Genomic DNA, 23,981 nt, shown 5'->3' with positions numbered 1-23,981 from the left:
GTAAGAAGTTTAAATACTCTTATTACGAACATTTACACAGGCATAGCGGCAAACTCATCAGAAAAATCAAGGAAAAGAACGGATGGATGATTAGATAATGGACAGTAATGAGCTTTTGTATCTTAGACCTTATATAACATGACATCAATTTAGATGATGATGATATTGATGATGATGAGGATGATGATGATGATGATGACGACGACGACGACGATGATGATAGCAACAACAGACTAAACAGAGAAACCAAAAAGGAAAGTGAACGAGTGTGTAGATGACGGGGACTACTTTCGTTAGGAACTCATGTAGAAGAGATGTCTCAAGACACGGTTAAAGAATGTAAACAATAGATAAGTAGGAGATGACAGGAAGAATTTCGTTGTTTTCCTGGACACTAGCCTAACATCTGGTGACCTCAGGTTATTGTTTCTGGAACAATGAGTAGACAGTGCGCGTGTGCCATAGTCATATCTACTTTGTAACATTTGATTTCGTGAACAGTTTTCTGATGCATTGTTCATACTCTCGAAACTTAATGAGGAAATAGACATTTTGTTTAGTGTCGTACTCAAACCAGTGTGAGGACAGTGTATGTCTTCATTATAATTTGTGTTTATCACTTGAGTAGCATCACCATGCTGTGCTTCGCTTGGCCTCTCCTTGTAATCGTCATCATGACACTGATGTCAGCGGCGACGATGCAATTGACATCAGATAACAACTGTAAGGACCTGTACCGCTGTGTGAATGTTCATGTGATGCACAGTAATGCTACTCTTAATTTTTAGGTTATAAAATACAGAGATATTTTTTGGAATTGTTAGTAGTTTCGGTTTGTCAGAGTCAGTTGTTTATTTTAACCTCTTGCGTCGAAGCCGTTTCATACGTTTTTACATCATGCGTTGTACATATTTATATACATATCTTTATGTGTGTGAGTTTCACAGGCACACAGCTGGAGTTTCTCAATGTGAAGGACGACATTATTCACACGACAGTCGGCCGAGACATCAACATCGCGTTTTCACTACGTTTCGAGAACTGTTCAACTACTGACAGACTTGTAGTTACGATATCGAAGAAAAGTAAAAGTAGCCCTTTACCGACAGTCGAATGTAAAATTATCTACAACCAAAGTACGTGTACAGTGAGCAAGTCATCACCTGCTTGTAACTGTAAGTCAGCGACTGCTCCAGCAACCTTCACCACCAAAGCTAACGGGACCGGCAACCTGACATACGTGTGGACTTTGCGGCACAATACATCGGAAGATAATGAAAGAACCGTCACTGTTGTAGTTTCAGGTACAATTTTTCAAGTTTCTTTGTAACAATATTGAAATATCTGTGTCATTCAGGAAACAGTACCCACAATACTCTATAATGCTGTTGTCTCCTTGTGTATTTTAAATTACCACTGGTAGTAATAGCACGCGCATCTACATGACAGGCAGAAAATGGGATTTAATTTTATTTTTGCATTTTTTCTGCTTGTTTACCCCCCCCCCAAAAAAAAAACAACAAAAACAAACAACAACAAACAAACAAACAAAAAACTGTCCCGTCTTAATCGTTTCCCACGACATTAAAAAAAAATTTGCATTTGTTTTGGTAATATTCTCTTCTTTCGAAAAGATTGCATACATTTGTGTCTATGAATATACAAGTTGTTTTACACAAACAAACAAACAAACAAACAAACAAACAAACAAACAAACAAACAAACAAACAAACAAACGTGTTTTTTATATTACTTTTATATATTTCAGGAGATGATTCCATGAAGTTTTCTTTCAATATGATAATACTTGGCAGTATTGTAGGGAGTTTAGCAGTCATCACTGTGGCCAGTGTTTTGTGTGTTGTCTTCTACAAAAAGCGCGGTATGTATATTTGGTAACTTCACAATTTACTTTCATCTGTATTTCAGTTTGTATAATTTTCAACGTGTCTGTCTTGTCTGTATTCAGATGCTATCTGCTTATTTATTTTTTCTGCTCTGTGAAAATAATTTCTTATGCAAATAATTGTTTTAGTGCTCCTGTTTCGAGTTGTGAGTCTTATAGATTAGTGCACCTTTGTGATTTTATGGTTTTTAACCCAATATCACCACTTTTATATGACCTGTGACCTGAGTTCCCGGAGATAATAGACGACATGTGAAAGCGGAAACACTCATTTCGTGCGTCCGGCTAATTTCTTCCTGTGGGCCAGTTGCTGGAGGTAGAGAGGACATTGTCAGATAAACCTTGTCCCAGTCTTGTCCTTGTCCCATCTGAACATGTATTGAGGATTACTAACACCTATGCTGCTTTTTTATTCGGTTGCTAAAAGCATTCACCATTTCATGCAAAATAAAGTGTCGAAAGTTCAGTGGTAGTACATAACTCGTTCAGAAATAAAACATTGGAGACTATTTTCAATTACCAACAGATAGAGCGAAATGTTGGTTTACCGTATTATACCTACAAAGGGAGAGATGAATACTTGCCTGTCAATATTATAGTCCACATAATGTCTGTATAGTATACTAGACATACTTGGGTCCACACAGTGGCTATTGTCTGTACTAGTATTATAGTTCACATAGTGGTTGTGTCCCTGTGTTGGCATTAAGTAGATAAAAACTAGTTCTGTGGTAGTCGAGACTCTAGCATCCGTTTCAGAGTACAAACCTCTACAGGTGATCTACTGACGATGGCTGTTGATGCGAGGACCCTTTTATTGTGGGATAAACCAATAAACATCTGTGTGATAAACCAAGAGAAAGATATATGTCCGAATGAAGCCAGTACAAACCTATCTACTTATCTTTAAATACATTTCCATTATGGAGAAATCCGAGGAAAGCGGAGTAACTGAGCACAACGTAGTTCAAAGGGCATTCAGACAGAATAGTTTGATCGTCAGTAAGGCGTTTGAGTTTGTTAATCTACAATGTTTTTATAACATTTTGATACCAATATGAAGTGTAATACTTACTGTTTATCAAAAGAACTTTACACAAAGGCTCTCTCTCAGAGAAAATGTGTTGTTCATTACCTGGCGACTCTTCGCACCTTAGAAATCAAGACAGGTAAGTAAGATCCATTATTCACTGACTTGAAACCTCAGAGTGAATAACTTACCACAATTCTAACTGCCCTTATCTGTTTTATAATTTTCGGCTATAAGTCTAATCTTGTTTTTAAAAACACGAAAGATCTGCTATGAGATATTTACAGATACCCAACACCTGGAAGATTATCACTATAAGCTTTAAAGATTTACTAAAGATGGAGAAACCAAAACTAACTAGGCAGAACGAAATACAAATGTTTGGTTTCTCCGCGTTGTCTTATGTTTTTACACAGACAAGAAAACTTTTGAACTTTTACCTCGAGCACCCAGAGGGTCAGGTGTAGCCAGGAATCCTTCCGGCCAGGGTCAAGCCATTCTTTCTAAAAGACAACACTCGATGGGACAGTACGAAGAAGTCCATGACTCTCTTTTCCACCAAAGGTCTGAAGGTAACAGTCCTGAAATTTCTGTTTCATCTATGTTATCTAGATAACATTTTATCTATGTTAAAGCAGCCATCTTTAATCGTATTTCCCACTTAAATTAACTCCTTATGTCTCAAGACTAATAAAATTAATGATGATGATGATGATGTAGTTTTATAGCGCGCCAGTATCCGCATCACAAAGATGAGATCACAATGAGAGTTACCATCTTTTCCTTTTCTCTAGCTCTATCCTTTTATGTTTATTGTACCTGCATGTGAGTTTGACAGGAATGAAGGACAACATGAAAGGATGCCTAAGTCTCTGCCTATTTTTGTTTGTTTGTTTGGTAAACGTATGGCTCAATACGGTTGGCACGTGTAAATATTTGAGTAAAAATGTGTCAGAGAAAAACAATAATTCAGAAAGTTTATTAAATATTATATAAATCGATAAACAAGAGTAAGGAGTGCACTGCTGATACATCGTGTGAGCTGCAATCTGTCTCCGGTCTCAGATGTCACGTGCTCTTTCTTGTTTACTTGTTTACAGACAACGTGTACTACAGCCGTTCACGCCCACGTCGGGACACATCGAGACACAACATGTCACAAGACAGAGCTGACCTCCTACAACAGTCTTCGGGGTCAATCTATGGACAGGTGTATGACGATTTGATGCTGCGAACTTTTACAGGTAAAATTCTCCCATCTCAATTAGTAATTACTTCATTCTTTGATGTTTTTATTAAGGTGACTATGTCACACATACAGGTTTGATGTTATATCCGAACTATCGTATCGGTGTAATCTGAGAACAATAATTGTTGATTTCAATATTTAAAGTGTCATTTGCTCCCACATAACATCAAATCTGACTAATGTAGTATGTTTATTTCACAGTGTATTGATATTATAATAAAGGATAGGTTAGAAAGTATTTGTATTGCGTAAAACTTATTTCATTTTCAAACTGTATTAGTCAGACAAGTAATGTCTATAAAACATTACATTGACATTACCTGTAATTTTTTATGTAAAAATTGCCTTGTTACTCTTCAGATTTTTAAACCGAATCAGTCCGCAGGTTGATGTTGCTGAAATTTCACTTCGTTTGTTGCAGGTGATACTCCCATCAGTCTCGGCCCGCAAACAAGAGTTGACATCACACCGCTAGAGGCGCTGTCAGCTTAGTCATCATTAACATCAGCAGCTTTCAGCGGCGTCATCGCTATGATCACAGCCTCTACTTCTACATCACAAACTCTACTTCTTCATCACAATCGTTAGCTCTACATCACAAACCTGTTTTCGTCGCTGCTGTAGTCAAAGTGTACCTCCCACACCAAAGGTCATCTCAGTGTCCTGATGAACACAGCGGACCAGTGAGTCCGGGACTTGACCAAACGTTTCGTGTCGCTGATGGGCAATCGAATGATCTCGAAACATTATCTTTGTTCTTGGAATTGAAAGACATCTACAGTATAAATGGGTGGACTGGACAGGAACAACCGGCTCTAGTTGACTTTTCTTTGTCATTGTTTGTCGTCCGTGAGTCCCCGCCGACTTCGGATGTCTCCTGTTAACCTGCGCAACTTGTTTATCTCTGTTTGTGGTTGTTTTTCTTTGTCTGTGCAAAGTCGTGTCCATCTGTAGACATCTCGTCCACTGGCGGTCTCTGCAGTCGTTTGGTCATCTTATCTAAAGTTGTTTGCTTGATGGACTTGACTGTTTCCACTTCACTGCAAATTTAACTTTTTCAACTCAGTGGACGCGAAATCTTTTCCTTTTCTGATCGACATTAATTAGCAGATTTGATTTTGGACCTATTGGTAATAAAAAGACTCCATTTTCTTGTAATAAGTGTGTTTGTTATTATGCTTGGTTTATTTTATTAGTAGTAGTAAAGTTATCCCAAGTGTATAATTTGCTGTATTTTACATGATTTGAGTTTTGTTTATTGGAAATAAATTTGAGTATTGTCACGACTTTGCCTCACGTTTAATATAAAAATCTGTTTCTATTGAGATATACTATACACGGTGCTGATACAGTTGATGCAAACTGTTTTTGCAGGGTGTTTTCGCAGCTTTTATACAGCTGACTTAGTTTGATTACTTGAAAGCTTATCAGTAGATAAAAAAAATGATTAAGACAGTAAAAAGTTACTTCAGCCATTTACACAGCAGAATATCAGAAACAAAGAATATCAGAAACAATGATGCAATAATAAAGTAAATACTTTAATTAAGACAGACATATTCATACAGACATTTAAATTTAATTTTACAAAATCATAGTTACATTATTTACAAACCTACCAGCTTTTGTCCATCGGTTGATTTTAATAACAATCTACACCAAGGGGTTGCTTAGCCGAGGTGCCTCGTCTCGAGCCGGCTACACGTGGCGGTTCTACCCAGTAAGAAAGAGACCTGGTCGGTACCCTGTACAAAGGTCATACAAGCGGTTGCTATGCCAGCATTCTACTTTTGAAAAGATATAGGGTACTATATCCCTCCCGAGATGTCACCCAGGCAGCGGATAACAAACACATGGCAACGGACATGTAGAAACGCCCTTCCATCGTGGGAAGCTAACTCCCCATTGTCAGCTTAGTTCTGTCAGGTTGTCTCCCCTAGCCTATGCCTCACGTCAGTACCTATAGTCCTACAAGGTGGGGCATATTTTCTCTTGGCAAGGGTACAGTGAAACAACTATCCAGGAAGTGGACCGATCTCTTCCCCCTTGAGGTAAGTTTTGTACAATGGGGGAAAAGTGATCAAACTACTATTTTTGTTAACAGTCTGTATCTGTCTTCTTTTTTGTGACTTTTTCACGAACTTTGACATTTCCCCCTGCTGGCGCACACTCCATGGAAAGTGAGTCTTCTTGATGTTTTGAAACATCATCTTTCTTGTTTAGCTTCCTGGCGGCAGTGAGATGGCTGAAAGACACATGTCATCATAGAATAAAGGGGTACAAATTTTGAAGATGATGTAAAATAATAAGAAGGGTGATAACTACTGCCATAACTTGGACAGCAAAGAAATATGAGGAGATTGAAGGGGAAATGCAAAAGAAAAAGTAATCTAATAAAAGACTAGCTTGTTGACGATAGCTTCTGATTACTTTAAAATTTACTCATGTCAACATTATTTACTCCATCATGATCCATAATGACTCTTTACCAATCTATTAGGAACCTTGGTGTAATTCTAGAACACATCGTTGTCTTTGTTTACATGTCCATTTTATTGAGCTGCGTAGTTTCAGCCGCAATAGACAGCTATCTGTTGCTCCTACCAAGCAGCTTATATTTGCGTTTGTATTGTCCACACTTGACTCCTGTAGCCGGGTCCGGGCCCGGTACTTTTGATACCCTGCCTTTGTCTCTCTGTCCAAGGGATACAATAATACTTTCCGGTCGTGACTTAGAACCTATCAGTTTTTCGGAAAAACCTAGTGTAATCTGTGTCCCATGATTTGTAACTTTCTCCACCTTTTCCCACGTGTTTGCCTTGTCTTCATTCTAGGCTTAAAGACGTCCACCGGCTTTGAAAGAAGTTAACGACGTTTCAAGTGTTGACCAAATACTTCGGTGGCGAGGAGGTCTTGCCGAGAAATATTGGGAAGTTCCTGTTACCTTACAATCAGAGATGGCATTGGACGAACACAATTAGAGCTCCCTCATAATCCAGTAATGTTCATTGAGTATGTGTGAGTGTATGTTTGCCTGAGTGTGTCGTCTTTTTCAGCATACGGCATCACCACCTACTGTCCTTTGTACATGTATCTTGTAAGGTTCCTTGAGCTCGCCTCTATGTGGGGGAAATGCTCTATATAAGACGTTGTTTTTATCATCATCATCATCATCATCTGACTTAATTGAAAGTGTCATATCTAGCGTTTTGGTACAAAAACCTAAGCTTTGTTAACTTAAAATAGGACCGTCCTTGTATGGCTCAACGCAAACTGTGTTCTTCTTTGTTTTTATAAGACGCTAATTGCTTCTTCGTCTTCTTAATTATATCTTAATGTACAGTGGTACCCCGATATACGAGTGCCCTAAGATACGAGTGTTTTGAGATACGAGCTGCCGAGCGAGTGATATTTTGCTTCGAGATGAGAGCAAGATTTGAGATACGAGGAATCGCACACTACACCGCTGCACACGACCCCAACATGCGGGGCGGATGTTGGGGTCGTGTGCAGCGTCTAACAGTTTCTCCCACCTAAGACTAGACCTCAGTCTGTGTGCTTGCTACCCTCGTGTTCGAAGCATTTTTGATAAGTTGGGTTCGCGTTTTTTGCTTTTTGTACATTTACAAAACATTATCACTAAACATTAAACATTATCAATAAACATTAAATATTATAGAGATGGAGGAGGTTATCTCTACAAGAGATATAAAGGAGATCTTGGGAATGTGGGAGAAAGTTGTAGAGTTCGAGGATAAAAAAAAGTTGCAACTGGTCGTGCATCGGAGTTGTTCAACGAAACGTTCCTCATTTCCGCAATATCCAGAAAGGAAGAAACAAACCTCCTTGGACAGTTTTTTTAAACGATCTACAGGTGAAAATGAGCAAAGCGTGACGAAAAAAGCGAAGACCAGTGACGAAAATTAAGCACTTCACTTTTTCTTTTATTATTTTTTTTTATAGAATATGTATTTGTGATTTATAAATAAATGTTTCTTTTTGTAAATACATTTTTCTTATTCAAAAACACTTAACAAAAACAACTGAGGTGGTGTTTTGGGATCTGGAACGGATTAATGGCATTTCAATACATTTAAATGGGGAAAATTGCTTTGAGATACGAGCAATTTGACTTATGTGCAAGGTTACGGAACGAATTAAACTCGTATGTCGAGGTACCACTGTATTTAGAAAATATTTAGTCAGTAAGATCATTGACTGGTCCCATGCATTTCTGACATATAAAGTATTTATTCACCTTCCTTAAATCATGTCATCTAGAAAATAAATAAATTCAATTTTTACATAGTTTTCCTGTAAATTCTTTGTACATATGAGAAGATAATTACATAGAAGACATCGAAGCAAAACCAACCTGTTTTTCTGCCGAAGATGGTCCCGGATGTTAGAATCAGCGTCTCTGGAGTGAAGACTCGCTGTCATTTTGTCGTCGTCGTCCTCCTCCTCCTCTTCTTCTTCTTTGCTTTCATTGATACTAAAAAGTGAAAAGATATATTTTTTCATCTCCGAATTAATTTTTTTTATTTCAGAGTTTATATATTTTCTGATGCCTAACATTATTTTATACCTCATAACAAAGTTGCGCTGTCTAATACTAGGGATTGCCAATGGCAGTTACTAGAGCACTGGTTGGTTGGTTGGTTTGCTAGGACAGGGATTTCACCAAGAGATAATTTTGAAATATGAGGTCAGAGGAAGCAGGAGTATCCGAAAATCCCCTAGTGAACAGGTGTCACCTACAGTGTTAGCGACGAGATGTGAACCCCAGTTCTTTCTTCAGTGGTGTTAAGAAAGTGTTTAATCACATATAATGATGTGCTCTCTGTAAATTTCTAGAGGTGAAATTAATTTGATATTTGTGTGAAAAGTTAAAAGTTACCATAAAATAACGGTACTTTAGAACTAGATATTCTTCGAACATATATTAACGTCAGTTGGGGGAATGTAATGTGTCAGAGACCTTACTTTTCTTTGGAAGCTTCTTTTAAGGGCTTTGCCCACCTCTTCTTCCTTGCTCTTACCTTCCATAACTCTTCAGGAATACACTCGGCGACTATGTCAACCGAGAGAAGGTCGCTGTATCACACGCCGATCGAACCCTTTAGTGCACGCTAAAGTGACCATGTACATTTACTAGAACATCTATTTAGAGTGAACCGTATAAAATTACTTTGACATATATACATAATAAGCATGTGTGCTCGTCACACAAGGAAGATGTTCATCCTGTTAATACCGTGCTGCAGGTGATTATAAATATATATGTTTTCCAGTTTTTATCCATATGTTAGCCTTTTAATTCAGAACTACCACCCGCAATAATCTTTTGCTGTCTTCAACCGTTATAATTTTTTTTCACGTGTGTACTCTTTTTGTTAAAACAACTCTTCTATGAGAAAGTAATGCGAAATATGCTTTCAGTCTGTCTCACCTTTCCTTTTGATAGGTGTCTTGTACAGAGCATGAAACTGGCTGGCCTTCTTGTTCAACGCTGGTGTTCCTGCCTTCTGCCGGGGTATTGATGATGCGCAATCTCTCCATTTTGTTTATGTTTCGGGAGCCATCAGCACCACGACATTCTGTTTCAGTTTTCTCCCAGTGAAGGTCTCTTCCTCCTAGGTTAAGAAGAACCTCCGGAAGACTGTCAACCATAAAAAAGGCTCTTATTTACAACGGATTATTTATTTGCTTGAGTATATACAATTGTGTGTTATGAAACCTATAATACTGTACGTCTTTGTCAGTCATGATGGATATAGGCCTTGTTTCAAACGAGTACCACCGCTGCTCTTCATTTCATTAATATCAGCAGCATTCATTTCACCTTTATTTTCCTGGCACCGGCCAGACCCAAAGCATGCCGGCCCGCCCGTGGGACCTGTCACAGAGGTGTGACATGAGACTAAACAGCCAGCACAGCGAGTGTGGCCGAACCGCACCTGTCGCATGACTAACAGAGTTTTTCTTCAGAAAGCGGAAAAGAAAGGTGACGACCATCAGCACTTCACTTTCCAAGGAGACGGCAAGTGGAGGGACTCTGCGTGTAAGGGAGTGAAGGCTGCGTCTTCCTAGAAAAGTGAGGTGTTAGTATTTTTGTGTATCTCAGGTTTTTGACTATTTCAGATTTTTTTTAAGTTGAATTTTTCACGCATTCACTTTAAGATACAAATAAGTATTAGTAATTTGTTTTGTTATAGCTGTCTATAGGCGACGTCTCGGGGCCGGGAGATGGACCGTGATTGTTTGGGCCTGGTAGTTGCTATGGAATACTTGAAGAATGTTGTTGTTTTTATCACGTCAGCTCGACTTGTGGAGGGAGCAGAAGTGCGGCACCAACACTAAAGCCTTATTACTAGTCATCATATGATATTCATACAACCCGATAGCCATGACGACAAAAAGGAAAGTACTTTCGCTTGCATAAAAGGAGGACATAATTACCTAGGTAGACAATAACCAAAACGGGAAGAGAATTGACATGCCATCCAACCAGAATACGAGAATGAGCCATAAAAGAAGATGCAAGAAAGTGTAGAGTTTTACATTCCACTTTTACAACATAATATATTTCGACAGGAAAGTGATATGCGGTTAATATTATTTTTTTCTCTATGTATCAATGTAATTTGAAACAAGTAAAAGTGATTTCTTAATATAACGCTTTCCTCGATTTAACGCTTTATTTTAGCAGTTCGTCGAGAAACGTAAAAATTAAGGTTTTACTCGATTTTTTAGTTTCTTCAGACTATATATAACAAAATTTTTCTTTTTTTTATGCTCTGTCGATAATACGCACAGAAATTTAGTGTAGTATGTACAACAGGCCTTACTTCGTGATAGGTGAAGGTGTGTTCCCCTGAGGAGTAGCCATATAGCTGTTAGTTATTCTGTGAGCTTCGTTCTGATGATCATTCGTCTCACTTAGAAAAAGAAAAGCTGCATTATGTATTTGTCTCTTTCGAGAACCTTAAATTTTAACTTTTGTGAACATTTTAGAAAAGCACAAAAAGTCATACTTTTGGTAACTTTTAAGCTACGAATTCTGGTATAGTATAGAGTCAAAAACATTAAATACTACAAGCATTTAATGTCTCTTATAGAGTCTTATGCACTTGTATTTTAAAGTTTCCACAAGGAATGATTGGTTGTCAGCTTGTTATAGAATTTCATAGTAAAATGTGACTGAAATAGGTTATCCAGAGCTAGCATATAGCGTGTCAGCCAGTTTCTAAATAAGATGTATTAGCCGAATTCATTATTATCATTATTTGCAGTTCGTAGTCCCTTTTTAAGTATGACACCTATGGTAATTTAAACTGATTAAACGGCGGCGAAAGTGATAAAACCCATCACAGAATTTCTGTTTTCTTGTCGCTTGCAAAGAGGTGTGTTTCAGACTTATTTTCATGGTGAGAAACTTACTCATTTTGTGGAAGGGAGTTTCTCCGTTGTTCAGAGGGAGGCTCTTCTTCCTCCTTATTAGGTCTTCCAAAGTTGTCAGTTCTTTGGGATTCGTTCTGATCTCCCGTTGTCTCTCTAAAAGAGAGAAATTTTGTCCAATCCATCTTATTTAATACTATTGGTACTACACAAGTCCTTAAACACTACACAAGTGAATTTTTAAATTCTCTCTCTCCCCGCGTAGTTTGCGGTCGTGTGAAGGTGTCTTACAATGGTAGTGTCGAACAACACATCGGGCTATGCTTAAATGAATAGAAACAGAAGGGAGGAAACTCCTGACACATTCAGGATTTGTTGTACCATGGATTACTTCCCATTAACAGCTCACACACACACACATATATAGTCAACTAATCAGGTACTTTGTTGTGTTTGAAAGTAGGCAAGTTTTAGTTGACCAAGCACCATTTTTGCAGTAGTCGAGGGTTACTCGATTCAACATGGATTTGTACTCAAACAACTTCGAATTACAAGAAAATAGTTTGTTAATGTCTATTCTAATACAAACATGTGTGTTTTGGCACTACATGTTTGCATATAACGTAGAAATATTTTTATAGAGAATTTTTGAACTTTTCACCTACTTTCCCGGTTTTTTCTCTGTCCCATACAGCTACAATGTTTTTGTTTGATTTTACTACAAGAAAACAAAACCTATAATTCTTAAAAGTCACACCACGTAAATGTTTCAAAAATGCTCTTTAAAAGCTGTAGAACAGTTGGTTATCTTTATTAAAGTTTATTTGTTATAAATATTCAAAAACATCCGATCGTGGGCTTTTTAGCCCCAAGTCACTCGTAGACAGAATGTTATAATAATGTTCTAAGAATCACTGACATAGCTCAGTTGGGTCGCGGGCATATAACTATTAGCCATTTCACAGAATTCTACAACTGTTCTTAAACAAAATGTGTAGATAATTATGAACAATACTACGAATTCAATTACAAAAGGTAAATATGACAGTTTTAATTAAAAATATTTTGTTTCTGGCAAGAACACTGACAACTGCACATATGAAATATCATAGAAGCGATCTTTTACCTATTAGCTGCCAGTGGTTCAGTTTCCCCGCTTGTGTTGTCATTTCTATTATCATTTTCTGGAGTTCGTTTGCTTCTGTCACAGAGAAAGTAAGATATAATTCTACCGTTAGTTCTGCAAAAATAGATAATTTATAGTATTGAAAGACATCCTAAGACCTTTTCTTTCCAATTATTTTTAACTCGATTTTTTAAGAAAACCCCAACAAATTGTCTATTGTTTGTTTCTGTAACAAACATTTCTTATAGACACACAAGTATATAAAAATATATACAAAAGCACATACATATATATATATAGATGTGTATCACTGAGAGAGAAAGATTCGCATTTGTAAGAAAGTGGGTCTTTCTGCACTAAATAAAGAAACAGATGTCCATTTGTTTTTCATGCAAATACCTGGTCTATAATGAAAAGCTTATTTTTGAAAACAAACTAGACATGACACTCATAATTGAGTTTTCAGTGCACTTATTTTTCACGAAAGAAGTTGAAGGAGCAGAAGAAAAAGAAGAGAAAAAAATCAGTTTGCTAATACTTCAAAATTACTTTTTCCTCCAGAAATAAGCCCCCGCACTTAATCCAAGAATGAGTACAAGTCCAACTCCAACTCCTATTCCTATTCCTGCTCCAACGCTTATTCCATCTTCAGCTGGAAGTGATTCCAAAGTCCCTGCACCAACTGTGTTTGGGATGGGAATAGAGGTTCCAGTTAAGCATTTGTTTGGTACATATTCAAGCGCAAACTCTACACTAAAGATCAGTCTTATCCATGGTTAACCGTAATGGAATTAAGTCATCTTAATTAGTATAAGCTCTAATGTGGACTGAATATGCAGTCAACAGTCTGCATAAAAATAACTAAACTGGTGATATTAATTTAAAGTTAAAATGTACTAATACAATAATCTGTAAAATCACCGTTATAACCAAAATCATGTTCTTACTTCTTAGTATTGCGCATACACTCTCGTAAGTTTAAGAATCCATTGGTTGAAGCTTAATTTTCTTTATCTCAAAAGGTCGTGTTACATAAGATTTTAAAGAACCAGTGCTAATGAAATTATACCATACACATAGCTTAACTGCAAATGTAAGACCTTTTTTTCAGTGGTTAAAATTTAAAAAAATCCCGCTCAAAATCGAACAAGTATGAACAGGAACTAATAACTCCTCGCATAATTGGGATCATTCGGGTACCAGAAAGCATTTTTACCAGTAGTCAATAGCTTTAGGCTTGTGTTTCGATGGAATATCTAAAATAGTTTATTTTAACTTTAGTGAATATTCTAGTAAAAAAAAAAAAAAGATGTGCTTACTGGTTGTTGAGACTTGAGCTTGCGTTTCTTGTGATGGATTCTTTTCGACCATATCTGTTAAAACTTAAGGCATACGGGCAAAAGTAATGAAGTTGTGTGAACAAATGTGTCTGTAACTTTTCCTTACAATATCAAGAAAATGTTCCCCTTTAGTCCTTTAAAACCATTTGGAATAAAACATAACATACTGTAGAATTGACTGCCTCAGTAGGAGACTGAACCATATCTTCTAGCATTGAAAATTAAACTGACCTACTTGATGGCAGTAGCACAGTAGCCAAATACCAGAAGCTACCATGAATAGAAGGAAGCTCATATTTAACCTAAATTTGGGGAACAATAAAAATTTACACAACTGAGGAGCGTATTTTGTGATTGTACAAGTTAGCATTAAGATCTGCCATCTAACTATCTGAAGTTTTATATAGTCAATGATACAATATCACTGCTGTAACAACAAAGAATTAGTTTTTTGGCTTGTATCAGGCTCAAATTTTAAAGTAGGGTTCAATAACTTCTTCTGGGTTAGCATTGCATGGATTTACATTTTTAGGACTGGTAAAAAAAGAAACTTTCTTACTGGGTACTGTTAGAAGATCACAACTGCCCTTATCGCCAGGAAGCTGACACTCGTATTTTCCCAGGTGATTACTCGAAACATTGATTATCAGGATTGAAATGTGATCGGGGTGTATGATCTTGTTGTACTCATACCCTTCTTTAATGTCGCATTCGAAGTCTTTTACTCGTATCCAATAGCAGCTGACCAAACGAACTGCTCTTTCTAGAAACATATTTGTTGATTTCGAAAATTTTATAGATAAATCTCATTTTAAACTGATAAAATAAAATTCTTTAATTTCAACAACTCATGAAAATATTTTATCGTTTAAGAAGATTGCTGTAGCTGATTAAATTTCAGAATTATGATATTCTGGAATTTTTATTCTTTCCTCAGAACGTGAAAAGTAATTTCAATCATGTTATTGACTCCTAAGAGAAAGTCAGATCTGCTTTGTTTCTTCTGCTTTGTTTGTTTATTTGTGTGCGTGTATAGGTATGAATGACTAAGTATGTCTGAAGAATTATGCATGAAGTAAATAAGAGTGGAATAAAAAGAAAGAGAAGATTCGTAAAAAGAATGATAAGAATAATTTTACTCAGAAATGCTGTACTGTTCTGAAAACACTGTACTATTTGTTTATTACCTCCATCCTTAATTGTTGGGTAGTGGTAGACCGAGAAGTCTTTCCTGGTAACACTGATGTCTTCAGGAAAGTAACAGTTCAGCTTCAGGTACAATGCCTCTTCAAGAAATTTACAGGTGATGTTTCTGTCTGTTGTTGGGCAGTTAAATTTGAAGAACTTACTCAGATAATAGGCCCTAAAATGCATGTTTACGCAAGCATAGGGATGCTCTATAACTTCTATGTTAGTGCACTCGATAAAGATACTTTTTAGCAATAGTTATTCTGTTGCACATATACATAAGACATAAAATACAATATTTAAAAATATAAAACAAACAACAAATGAACATAAGGTAAAAATCATTTAAAAGTATATTCATCTGCCAAACAAGCCGTCCAAAACAAAGTATATTTAATCTCTTATCCGTTTTTGTTCCAGTCACCGAGTTGACAAAGTTTATCACATACTTGTATTCTTATCTTCTGTTATCAAAAACTGCTGCTGATACCCTTCAACACAATTTTTTTTTCACAGTCTCATGTGACTTGTCCTCTTTTTTTTCTTTTTTAAACATAAGAATGAAACAGTATTCATAATTACATGAGAGTAAGATTGCATTTATTATAAAGTTCGAGTGAAACACTATTCTCTATAATCTTTCCTCAACTGCCATTGCAGTTAAGCATTATGTTTGAATGTGATAAATCTTATCCAGATAACATGAGTAGGTTGAACGAACGTTTTGGTAACGTTAGAAATATCAACAGTCGAACGTTGAAACAGAGTTAGCATTTGACATTAAAACTGAATAATTTTGCTCATTAGAAATGCTGCTGTATTAAAGCTGCATAATTATAAACCTGAAAGTAACCATATCTAGACACACAAGCTTTGTTTTTTCCTTACTGTTATCAACTGCACTAGTAGAGTTTTAATAAAATTGCTCTTCTTAAAAATGCTAAAGTTGAGAGAGCCGAGGACATCATTGAGATGGTCTGATACAGATCTACCCCAAAAATATTTAGTTACTAAGAAGCTTTCAATTCTTCCTGTATATTTATGCTAAGCCTTAACAGGCCGTTTTAAATAGTATAAACATTACACTTATACATATATAGCTGCAAAAATCAATAAAAGACCACCTTCGTATTGTCTACATTTTTATTGTTTGTGTCTGCCCCAACATTAAGCAATTTTTCTAAAATCATTTTTAGTGAATTTGTTGTGTGGGTGAACATTCAACGTGAAATTAATGATACTCCAGTTTGGTCTTGTGCATGTGCAGTACATCAGTCAAGCAGAAAAGGTAACTGAACCCACAAAAAATGCGTGCGATTGCTGTATATCTCATGTTATCATTTCATGCTTTCCATTGTTACCGTTTTACAGCTACAGATTCACATTTTCCTCGGTAGCTATCTTCCTGATCTTTAGTACCATTATTAATGTAAATTTGATGCCGGTTTTTTAAACACCAATGCTTTTATAGCTGTTTAAAATCTTCTAACACCAAACAGTTTATAACGTCTGCAACTCAATTGAAGGGGGGCGAAACTTCATCACGCCAAGAAAAATACTGGAAAGCTAGTAAATAAACTTTGGGTAAACAATTTAGTGTGTGAAGGAAAGAAATAAAAATATATGACTTTAAGACAATTTTGTACTTACTTTGAGCAAAATTTCCCACACTTAGAATCACCAAGACAGTGAACAGAAACTTGTTAGGTATCATCTTTACAAATTTACCCTAAAACACAAATAAAGAAACAAAACATGGTTCTTGATTTAGTAAGCATTTAGGAGCTACGTCATCAGTATTTTTGTAATAGCTCAACAATATCAGAAACATGGAAGTGACTACTGTTACCTCTTTTGGTCGTAGACCCTGCTGGAATACGCTGTTCTCATCTAAATTTAGTAAAGCTACCCATTTACTGTTTTGTTAATGCTTATGTTTGCTTGTATTGCATTGACATGTTGTTTTTCTACGGTTACTTCACCCAAACACCTCTTAATGTCAAAATTAGTTACCCTCACTATTTAAATCTCAACTTCATGGGCGATGTGATCTTTGCAGCACATCTTGAAGGATCTAATTTTGTATAACTGTAAAACATTTTTTTGTATTTTCATTAATCCGCGATTTTTATACTAACAAATTATTTTAAAAATTATACTACGTGTTGGTTTTTTTTTTTGGCGAAACTAGTTTACATACGCCTCTTTTCTTCTGCTGTATTGTCCTCACTTTCCTTCGGATGCAGATTTATTGGCTTTTAGAATATTTATGGTGAAAAGGTGACTTGACACTAGCAGAGAAAGGCCAGAGCAGAAAACAACAATTTTTTCTTAATTACAGTGGTTTTGAACAAACGTTCTAAGAAACCAATTTCTAATCAACGATGACTAGACCGGAAAGAACTAGGCGATATTTCTTATCTGAAATGAATTTCTGGAGCCCATAAAGAATTAGTAAACCAATGGACGCAAATAAATGTAGAGAAACCAAAGCAGAGTAGATAGTATCATACGCTGATGAAACAATTTGATGTGGCAAGACTTACGATTTATGACAAATGAACTAACTGACATTTCTGTTCGCTTCTGCACAAATTATGTGTATAATCTTCATCCCCCTTCAGATAACATAAGTATACTATAGCCAAACAGAGGAACTAAAACCAAATAAGGAAGAATTTGTTTTGGTAGTCTGACATTCAAACTCCATAGTGAAATATTGTGCAGCTCAGTCTGGCAGCTGCATGAGTTGCAATATGTGGATGGATTCTGTTTTCTCGTTTTCTGTTATTTTACAGATGATTTGTGGTTATCAAACATGTAAGCATTGCAACTTTTATGAGTTTCTTTTAAATTCTAGATTTTCACGCGAGGTATCACGGTATCTTTGCAAGAAGCTTTTTAAAAAGAATCATAGTTAATAATCAAATATATATATTTTTTTCAAATTCAGTTTCTGTAGAATAATTATTTCAAACATTAAAGCATCAATACTTTTTTCGCTCACCTTGTTTCTTGTTATAGGTTCAGAACTTGAGTTCACTAATGGATCCGACAAAGTGGTGACTGAAACAAACAGTTTAGTCAGAATCACATTCTTTTTAAATGTCCAGAAATGTCCTACATCGGCGAACTACACTATCACAATATCTCGATACACAGATGGGAGTCACTTAGACATTTGCAAAATTCGCCTGGAGAAAACGTGTATGGTGTCGTCTTCCTCAGCAAAATGTTTTTGTTTTTCCCCTGAAGGACCAGTTCTCTTCTCTCAGAAAATGACAACAAATGACAATAACTCTGTTTATATTTTTAAGTGGACGGACATTCTTGTAGGAGAAAAACAGAAGAAATTAATATTTCAAATTTACGGTAAGTATTGTGGTCAGTATATTTGTCAGCTGATTGTATAAATGTGTATTTATGTTAGGGACTTGCTGTCATTCTAAAAGTTCAAATAAATTCAATGACGATGACACGCTGGAGTGAAAACAAGTTCTCTATCAGTTGTTAGATGAAAAACTTTTCAAATGGTATTATCAAGAAGGTAATGTAAATTTAAATCTAGAGAACCTAAATGCTAAATTATTTTGAAGCAGGCAAAAATGTAGTTTTATATGACACAAACAGCAGCAACATTTCAACCTGACATTAATCCACTGAAATTGAAAGCTGACAGATATTTTAATATTAAATCAAAAGGTTAAAATTTTACTTTTTGTTGCTGAGAAAGTTTCATTTCTTTTTTCTATCTTCTACTGACATACTACGAAGATGTTAAAGCACACACACACGTACATGATTACTTGAATCATATATTTGTTTTCTTCCACGAGCATGCAGACAAATGTACTTGTATGATAAAATAAAAATTATGAAACTGTTTTGCACCTACTTGGAGTCTTAAACATTTATGTACTAGCAGATTTAGGCTTAATTTTTTTCAGATGCAGTGGTAAGCACTAAGATAGCTGAGAGCACTCACTATCTGTCTGATTCCGAGACCACTACAAAAGCACCTGACAGTAAGAATGATCAATCAAATATCATAATGGTCATCAGCAGCTCAGCCACTGGCGTCTGTTTGTTTGTTGCAATAGCAGTAACAACATTCTTCCTCAAATTTAAAAGGAGAAGTAAGTATCCTTAGGATGTCCATAGAATTTCATGAAACAAAAAACCAAATTACATGTAGTGCATTAGATACCCAGAGGAGGGTTGATAATGTAGTAAGTAATCAAAATCCCTATTATCAGGTCTGAACAATGACTATTTGTAGACGCACTAAACTTGTCGTAGTTCTCAGTTTCCCCCTAATGACTGTCACAGATTGAGTAAATACTATGTTAAGTAACATGACATACTGTCAACAAAGTCTCGTAAGAGCGAAGCTTGATAAAGGTGTATTATTTCACACTCACAGGGTTGGTCTTTCTATATATTTCATGTTCACTAGAGTGTGTGGTGCTTGGCAGAGAGGTCAGTGCATTAAGATATCTCTTGACAACACTTCAAGTGTGTGCCTTTCGTAGTAAGGTTGTCAATAGTAGGTTTATGCTTGAGTTTCAATCCCAATTGAACCGGAAGGTGCTTATAGATAAATATTTCCTTACAGCAAAACCGAAGGAAGATCTAAAACCTGAAAAACGAAACGCAGAGTACTCCAGTCTGAAAGATAACGTGTGGATGAATACTACTGAGACTAAAATAAAATAAATAAAAGTAGAGATTGTTTACCTATTATTTCAATGAACTGTTTATAATTTCAAATTCGTAAATTTAATTTTTTCTGTGCACTCACATTCTCATTTGCAGGAGTCGTATTGCCTTAGAGCGTTTCAAATATATTGATAAAGCCTATAAAACTTCTCAATCTTTCAACTTCGATGGACAAGATAAATAAAATGACTGACTTTTCAAAAACCCTTTTCTGTATTTTCCATGCATATGGAAACGTTATTGAAACTGATATCTCCTCAACTGCCTGCCTGACAAGTTTTAAGGAGCTTAGTGTTTATCTTGTTTATTAGCGTATTCTGAAACTGTGACACCATCCTGCAGCCTGTTCACTTTCACATTAACTACACAATGAACTTTACTATTGCAACTGTTGTCCTCATAACTTGGATTCAACATACCTGTCCAAAGTGTTCAGACCCTTCTCCTCTCTCCTATCGTTATCAGATATAAAAGATGATAAGATACTTAGGTCAGATAGAAGCAAACAAACTTCTAAAGGTCATTTTGTGCTTTTTGTCTTTCTCACTTCTCGGGTTTTCAGACACAGTTAATCTCTGTTTTATATTTTATTTTTAGTTTTACCACAACCTTGCTCTCATTATGATTATAATGTGTTGGGAAGGGGTTTATGCTGCTAAAGACATAATTATTATGTTCTTGTCAAGGTAATTAAATCACACTCTCATACCAGGAATCTAGTATTTTTCACATTCCATATTTCAGAGAAAGCACGAATTTCTTTTGTGCTTGACTTGAAAACTATCCTCTGGTTGAACTTTGCAACGAAACATTTTTAAAGGTTTTCAATAAAGCTTTGGCTAAAAGGACAGCAATTTTTGGGACTCCCTTATTTATTTCTATTCACTGAGACTTTGCAAATGTATTGTAGAGTTTTCATCCTTTTACTCATCCAAATCTGATTATGTATGCGAATGAACGTTTTATTCTTTACAACAGACGGAAGGATTAATAGACAAAACCAGGCCATGACAAATACACACACCTCTTACTGCCTTCGTGACTCCTCAGGGAGTTCACCTACACCCAGAGACCAGGAAGGAGAGACTTATGAAGAAATTGAACATCAATTTGAACTGCACAACGAAGATAGAGGTATACGTTTGTAAGAATCAAACATAACAGCAAGAGGTGCAGCTTTATTTCAATAAACATTTCTTTACCCTCTAACATCTAAACATTCTTTCGATGCGTTTGTTGTTCTGCTTTTTGTTTTAATAAACCCCAACATAACAGAGAAGTGTTTAATGAGGGCTTCACGAATATAAAAAAAAATTCAACTATGTTAAATGTAAGTTATTCTGAAACACCACGTGCACATGATTTCATTACTCACTGATTGTAATATGTTAATCATAACTGTAATTTTTTTTGTGTGTGGTCATTGCAGGAAAAAGCTGCAAGTATGAAGTAAGCTTACCACAATTACCTGTCAGTCCGAATCACGAGGAATATTGTATCGAAAGCCATGTTGATAAAAGTGATATCGCTACTTGCTCTTATGGATACCTGCATCCGATATCTATATCAAGTGCACAATCTGAAGAAAGTGAGTCATGAAGAGGCACTATCTATAAAATGGAACTCGTAAACGTAAAATATCTTCTGATAGAATTATTTGCACCTGTACAGGTGTGACTACTCTGTTTTTTCTGGTGTTGAACCTAACTCAACACCTGTTTAACAAATCTACAATCTAACACTATATAAGTTAGAATTAAAATTCTACATTTATACATTTGAGGTAAACATCGATGCCTGAAGTCATATCTAAGTCATCAAGAATCAGAACCCGGTCAAGACTACAGTGCTTTTTTGATGAGAAATATGTTTTATCTCTGCCTATTGCTAATTCCGGTATGTCAGTTGTTCCGGCACATTAGGATCAAAGACAACATGTCCAGAACTTTCTACTAGGCTTTCATAAAATGTTTACGACAATATCAAGCACTTTGTTTCCTTTATTAAAGTGACCGTTATATTTTGCACGTATTTCTATATTTTTTAATTTCCTCTTTGAAGGTTTTAAAGCCACGACTCAGCTGAGCTTTTCATAGAAGACGAAAGTATGAAAATGAATGAAGCTGACGACATTTAGGTCAGCAAGCTAATTATAATGTTCATTGAGCAACATGAAGATTTAGCATAAGATACATTAATCTGCCGGTGCAACGGTCGTTAACGAACATCTTCATAAGTTTCACTTATTCCTTTGGGATATTTTTAAAAAAGGGCTTACCGTTTCAAAGAAAGAATATCCTCTGCCAAGCACCACTACACCTGCTCAATACTTAAGTTTATATTTTAGAAAAAAAAATATGTCATAATATTCTAGTCATCGTAAGAAAAGATTACTCAATGCGGAAAATCCCGATTGTTGGAAGTCTGAGCAAAGTCATTAGTTCTTCACTATGGAAAATGAAATAAATAAATTGTAAATATACTTTCCATTATGCAACATGTTTCAAACATTTCTTTAAAAAGACGTCTAGAAATAATTATCTCTTTCTGAGAACATTACAGATCATCTAGCGATCAACAGCGCGCTGGTGTGCTGTGCTCTTTGACCTCAGGATGGATTAGATAGTTCACACACACTTATAAGCTTAATTACAGATGAATTAGTGTGATACAGATGATAATGGGTTATATGAGTGGTAAATCAGCGCTCTTTGTCTTCATAAATATAGCATGTAGCATTTAGATATTCTTCTTTTCTTCTGCTACTTCTGTACTATTACTGCGATACCAGTTCAGACTACAGTGCTTTGTTCCTGTGCTATGAATGGCTAACCTGTCACAGAAATTATTTATGTTGGAAAGTTGTATACAAGGTATTTTCTGTTTATTAGCATCCCATAATGTGTTCAGGCTAGAATCGCGGAAATATTTAAGAGCCAGCTGTCACTAAAGCTATCTAAAGCTTCTTGGTAATTCTTTAATTCAATGTGCTTGTATCGTCTTGGTATATGTACAGCACAGTTTCCATGGACAACTGTTCTGTCAGACATATATATATATTTACTCGATCCTTTCTCCTGTGGAAGGTTATGCCTCAATGTACCTCACATACAGTTAATATTTTGAATGTTGTGATGTAATAAGACGGTGAGTGAGATAGCCTATAATTATGTGGGTAGATGATGATGATGGTGATGTGGGTGGTGATAAGAAAAAGAAAGAAAAAATGTTGATTTATATGAGGTGGACTCAAACTTGCCCTATAATATAATTGCAACATGATAAGCACTTTCTATTCAACTGTTTAGTTATGAGATTCTTCAAAAGAAGAATAAACCCTTTAGTTTTAATGCCTGACAGTCACAGTTACATTGTATGAAAATGTACATTTGCTTAAAGATGTCATTCTGCAATTATTTTGCTTGAAATTTATGTAACATGTTTATTAACTATGGCAATTAAATAACACTTTGAAAAAAGAAATTGACGTGGTTTACCAATTTTTTTTTTTTTGTCAAATTTTGTCAGAATGATCTTACATACTGCAAACATATTCAAGTCTCTTTCCTTCCACCCATCAAACATACACAGTTAAGCATTCTTCATCATTACATCTTTCCAACAGCAAAAGAATTTTTTTCAAGGTTTTACCTAGAACTTGCATTTCATTTATCAGTTGGCAATAAACCCTGGGCGACTGCTTTTTAAGGCTTAAGAGAAAATAAAAACATTACAATAGAGATAATCTTGTGATACCTAGGTTATCTAAATTTCCATACAGGTATTTTGTAACAAGTTAACCTACAGTTTAAGAAATTAGACAAGCTAAAAAGAACTGTCTACATCCAATTCTAGTTCTACATTTGTTATGATTTACACTGGCTCTTATAATGATTCTAACCAATATTAAAATCTGTTTGCAATGATTCTGTCACTCATAAAAGAAAAACATAGACAAGTGTATGACAGCAAAAATGTAAATATCTCTTTTGTTGGATGCTCCAGAATAGGAGCAAGCAGTA

At 35.7% G+C, this 23,981-nt stretch overlaps 3 protein-coding genes across 4 annotated transcripts; 2 read left to right on the top strand and 1 right to left on the bottom strand.

Annotated features, from left to right (window-relative positions):
- Positions 1 to 275: 275 nt before the first annotated feature.
- On the top strand, positions 276 to 5,156 carry LOC112569151. The gene is made up of 6 exons (XM_025246859.1): positions 276 to 723; positions 948 to 1,304; positions 1,769 to 1,882; positions 3,353 to 3,508; positions 4,037 to 4,180; positions 4,607 to 5,156. The coding sequence occupies exons 1-6, from the start codon at positions 636 to 638 to the stop codon at positions 4,675 to 4,677; spliced, it is 930 nt and encodes a 309-aa protein (XP_025102644.1). The 5' UTR covers positions 276 to 635; the 3' UTR covers positions 4,678 to 5,156.
- A 552-nt stretch (positions 5,157 to 5,708) lies between these two features.
- LOC112569187 lies at positions 5,709 to 23,406 on the bottom strand. Of its 2 annotated transcripts, XM_025246912.1 has the most exons (14): positions 22,238 to 23,406; positions 20,984 to 21,074; positions 18,248 to 18,306; positions 16,891 to 16,969; positions 15,240 to 15,368; positions 14,612 to 14,815; positions 14,032 to 14,094; positions 13,262 to 13,394; positions 12,713 to 12,787; positions 11,629 to 11,742; positions 11,037 to 11,126; positions 9,638 to 9,847; positions 8,561 to 8,680; positions 5,709 to 6,430 (listed from the first exon to the last, which is right to left on the bottom strand). In XM_025246912.1, the coding sequence occupies exons 4-14, from the start codon at positions 16,952 to 16,954 to the stop codon at positions 6,283 to 6,285; spliced, it is 1,350 nt and encodes a 449-aa protein (XP_025102697.1). In that variant the 5' UTR covers positions 16,955 to 16,969; positions 18,248 to 18,306; positions 20,984 to 21,074; positions 22,238 to 23,406; the 3' UTR covers positions 5,709 to 6,282. The 2 variants fall into 2 exon arrangements, with proteins under 2 accessions (XP_025102697.1, XP_025102698.1); XM_025246913.1 differs by lacking the exon at positions 20,984 to 21,074.
- Positions 17,940 to 22,230, top strand: LOC112569188. Its single transcript, XM_025246914.1, has 5 exons — positions 17,940 to 18,060; positions 18,265 to 18,612; positions 19,188 to 19,376; positions 20,938 to 21,093; positions 21,389 to 22,230. Exons 1-5 carry the CDS (start codon positions 17,985 to 17,987, stop codon positions 21,556 to 21,558), a joined length of 939 nt encoding a protein of 312 aa, XP_025102699.1. The 5' UTR covers positions 17,940 to 17,984; the 3' UTR covers positions 21,559 to 22,230.
- Positions 23,407 to 23,981: the final 575 nt, after the last annotated feature.

This window comes from Pomacea canaliculata, linkage group LG7, assembly GCF_003073045.1.
Source record: "Pomacea canaliculata isolate SZHN2017 linkage group LG7, ASM307304v1, whole genome shotgun sequence".
NCBI classification, from domain to species: Eukaryota; Metazoa; Mollusca; class Gastropoda; order Architaenioglossa; family Ampullariidae; genus Pomacea; species Pomacea canaliculata.
This window is presented reverse-complemented; position numbering and strand designations above follow the sequence as displayed.

Bases quoted from the DNA above. Each gene is read 5' to 3' on its own strand.
- LOC112569151 (XM_025246859.1), top strand. From the start codon at position 636: ATGCTGTGCTTCGCTTGGCCTCTCCTTGTAATCGTCATCATGACACTG. The intron at 1,883-3,352 runs GTATGTATATTT...GTTTTTACACAG, and splicing joins TGTCTTCTACAAAAAGCGCG to ACAAGAAAACTTTTGAACTT. The intron at 3,509-4,036 runs GTAACAGTCCTG...ACTTGTTTACAG, and splicing joins TTTCCACCAAAGGTCTGAAG to ACAACGTGTACTACAGCCGT.
- LOC112569187 (XM_025246912.1), bottom strand. From the start codon at position 16,954: ATGATACCTAACAAGTTTCTGTTCACTGTCTTGGTGATTCTAAGTGTG. The intron at 15,369-16,890 runs GTAAGTACAAAA...GCCCAACAACAG, and splicing joins TGTGGGAAATTTTGCTCAAA to ACAGAAACATCACCTGTAAA. The intron at 6,431-8,560 runs GTTGGTTTTGCT...TGTGTCTTTCAG, and splicing joins CATCTTCGGCAGAAAAACAG to CCATCTCACTGCCGCCAGGA.
- LOC112569188 (XM_025246914.1), top strand. From the start codon at position 17,985: ATGAGTTGCAATATGTGGATGGATTCTGTTTTCTCGTTTTCTGTTATT. The intron at 18,613-19,187 runs GTAAGTATTGTG...AATTTTTTTCAG, and splicing joins ATTAATATTTCAAATTTACG to ATGCAGTGGTAAGCACTAAG. The intron at 21,094-21,388 runs GTATACGTTTGT...TGGTCATTGCAG, and splicing joins ACTGCACAACGAAGATAGAG to GAAAAAGCTGCAAGTATGAA.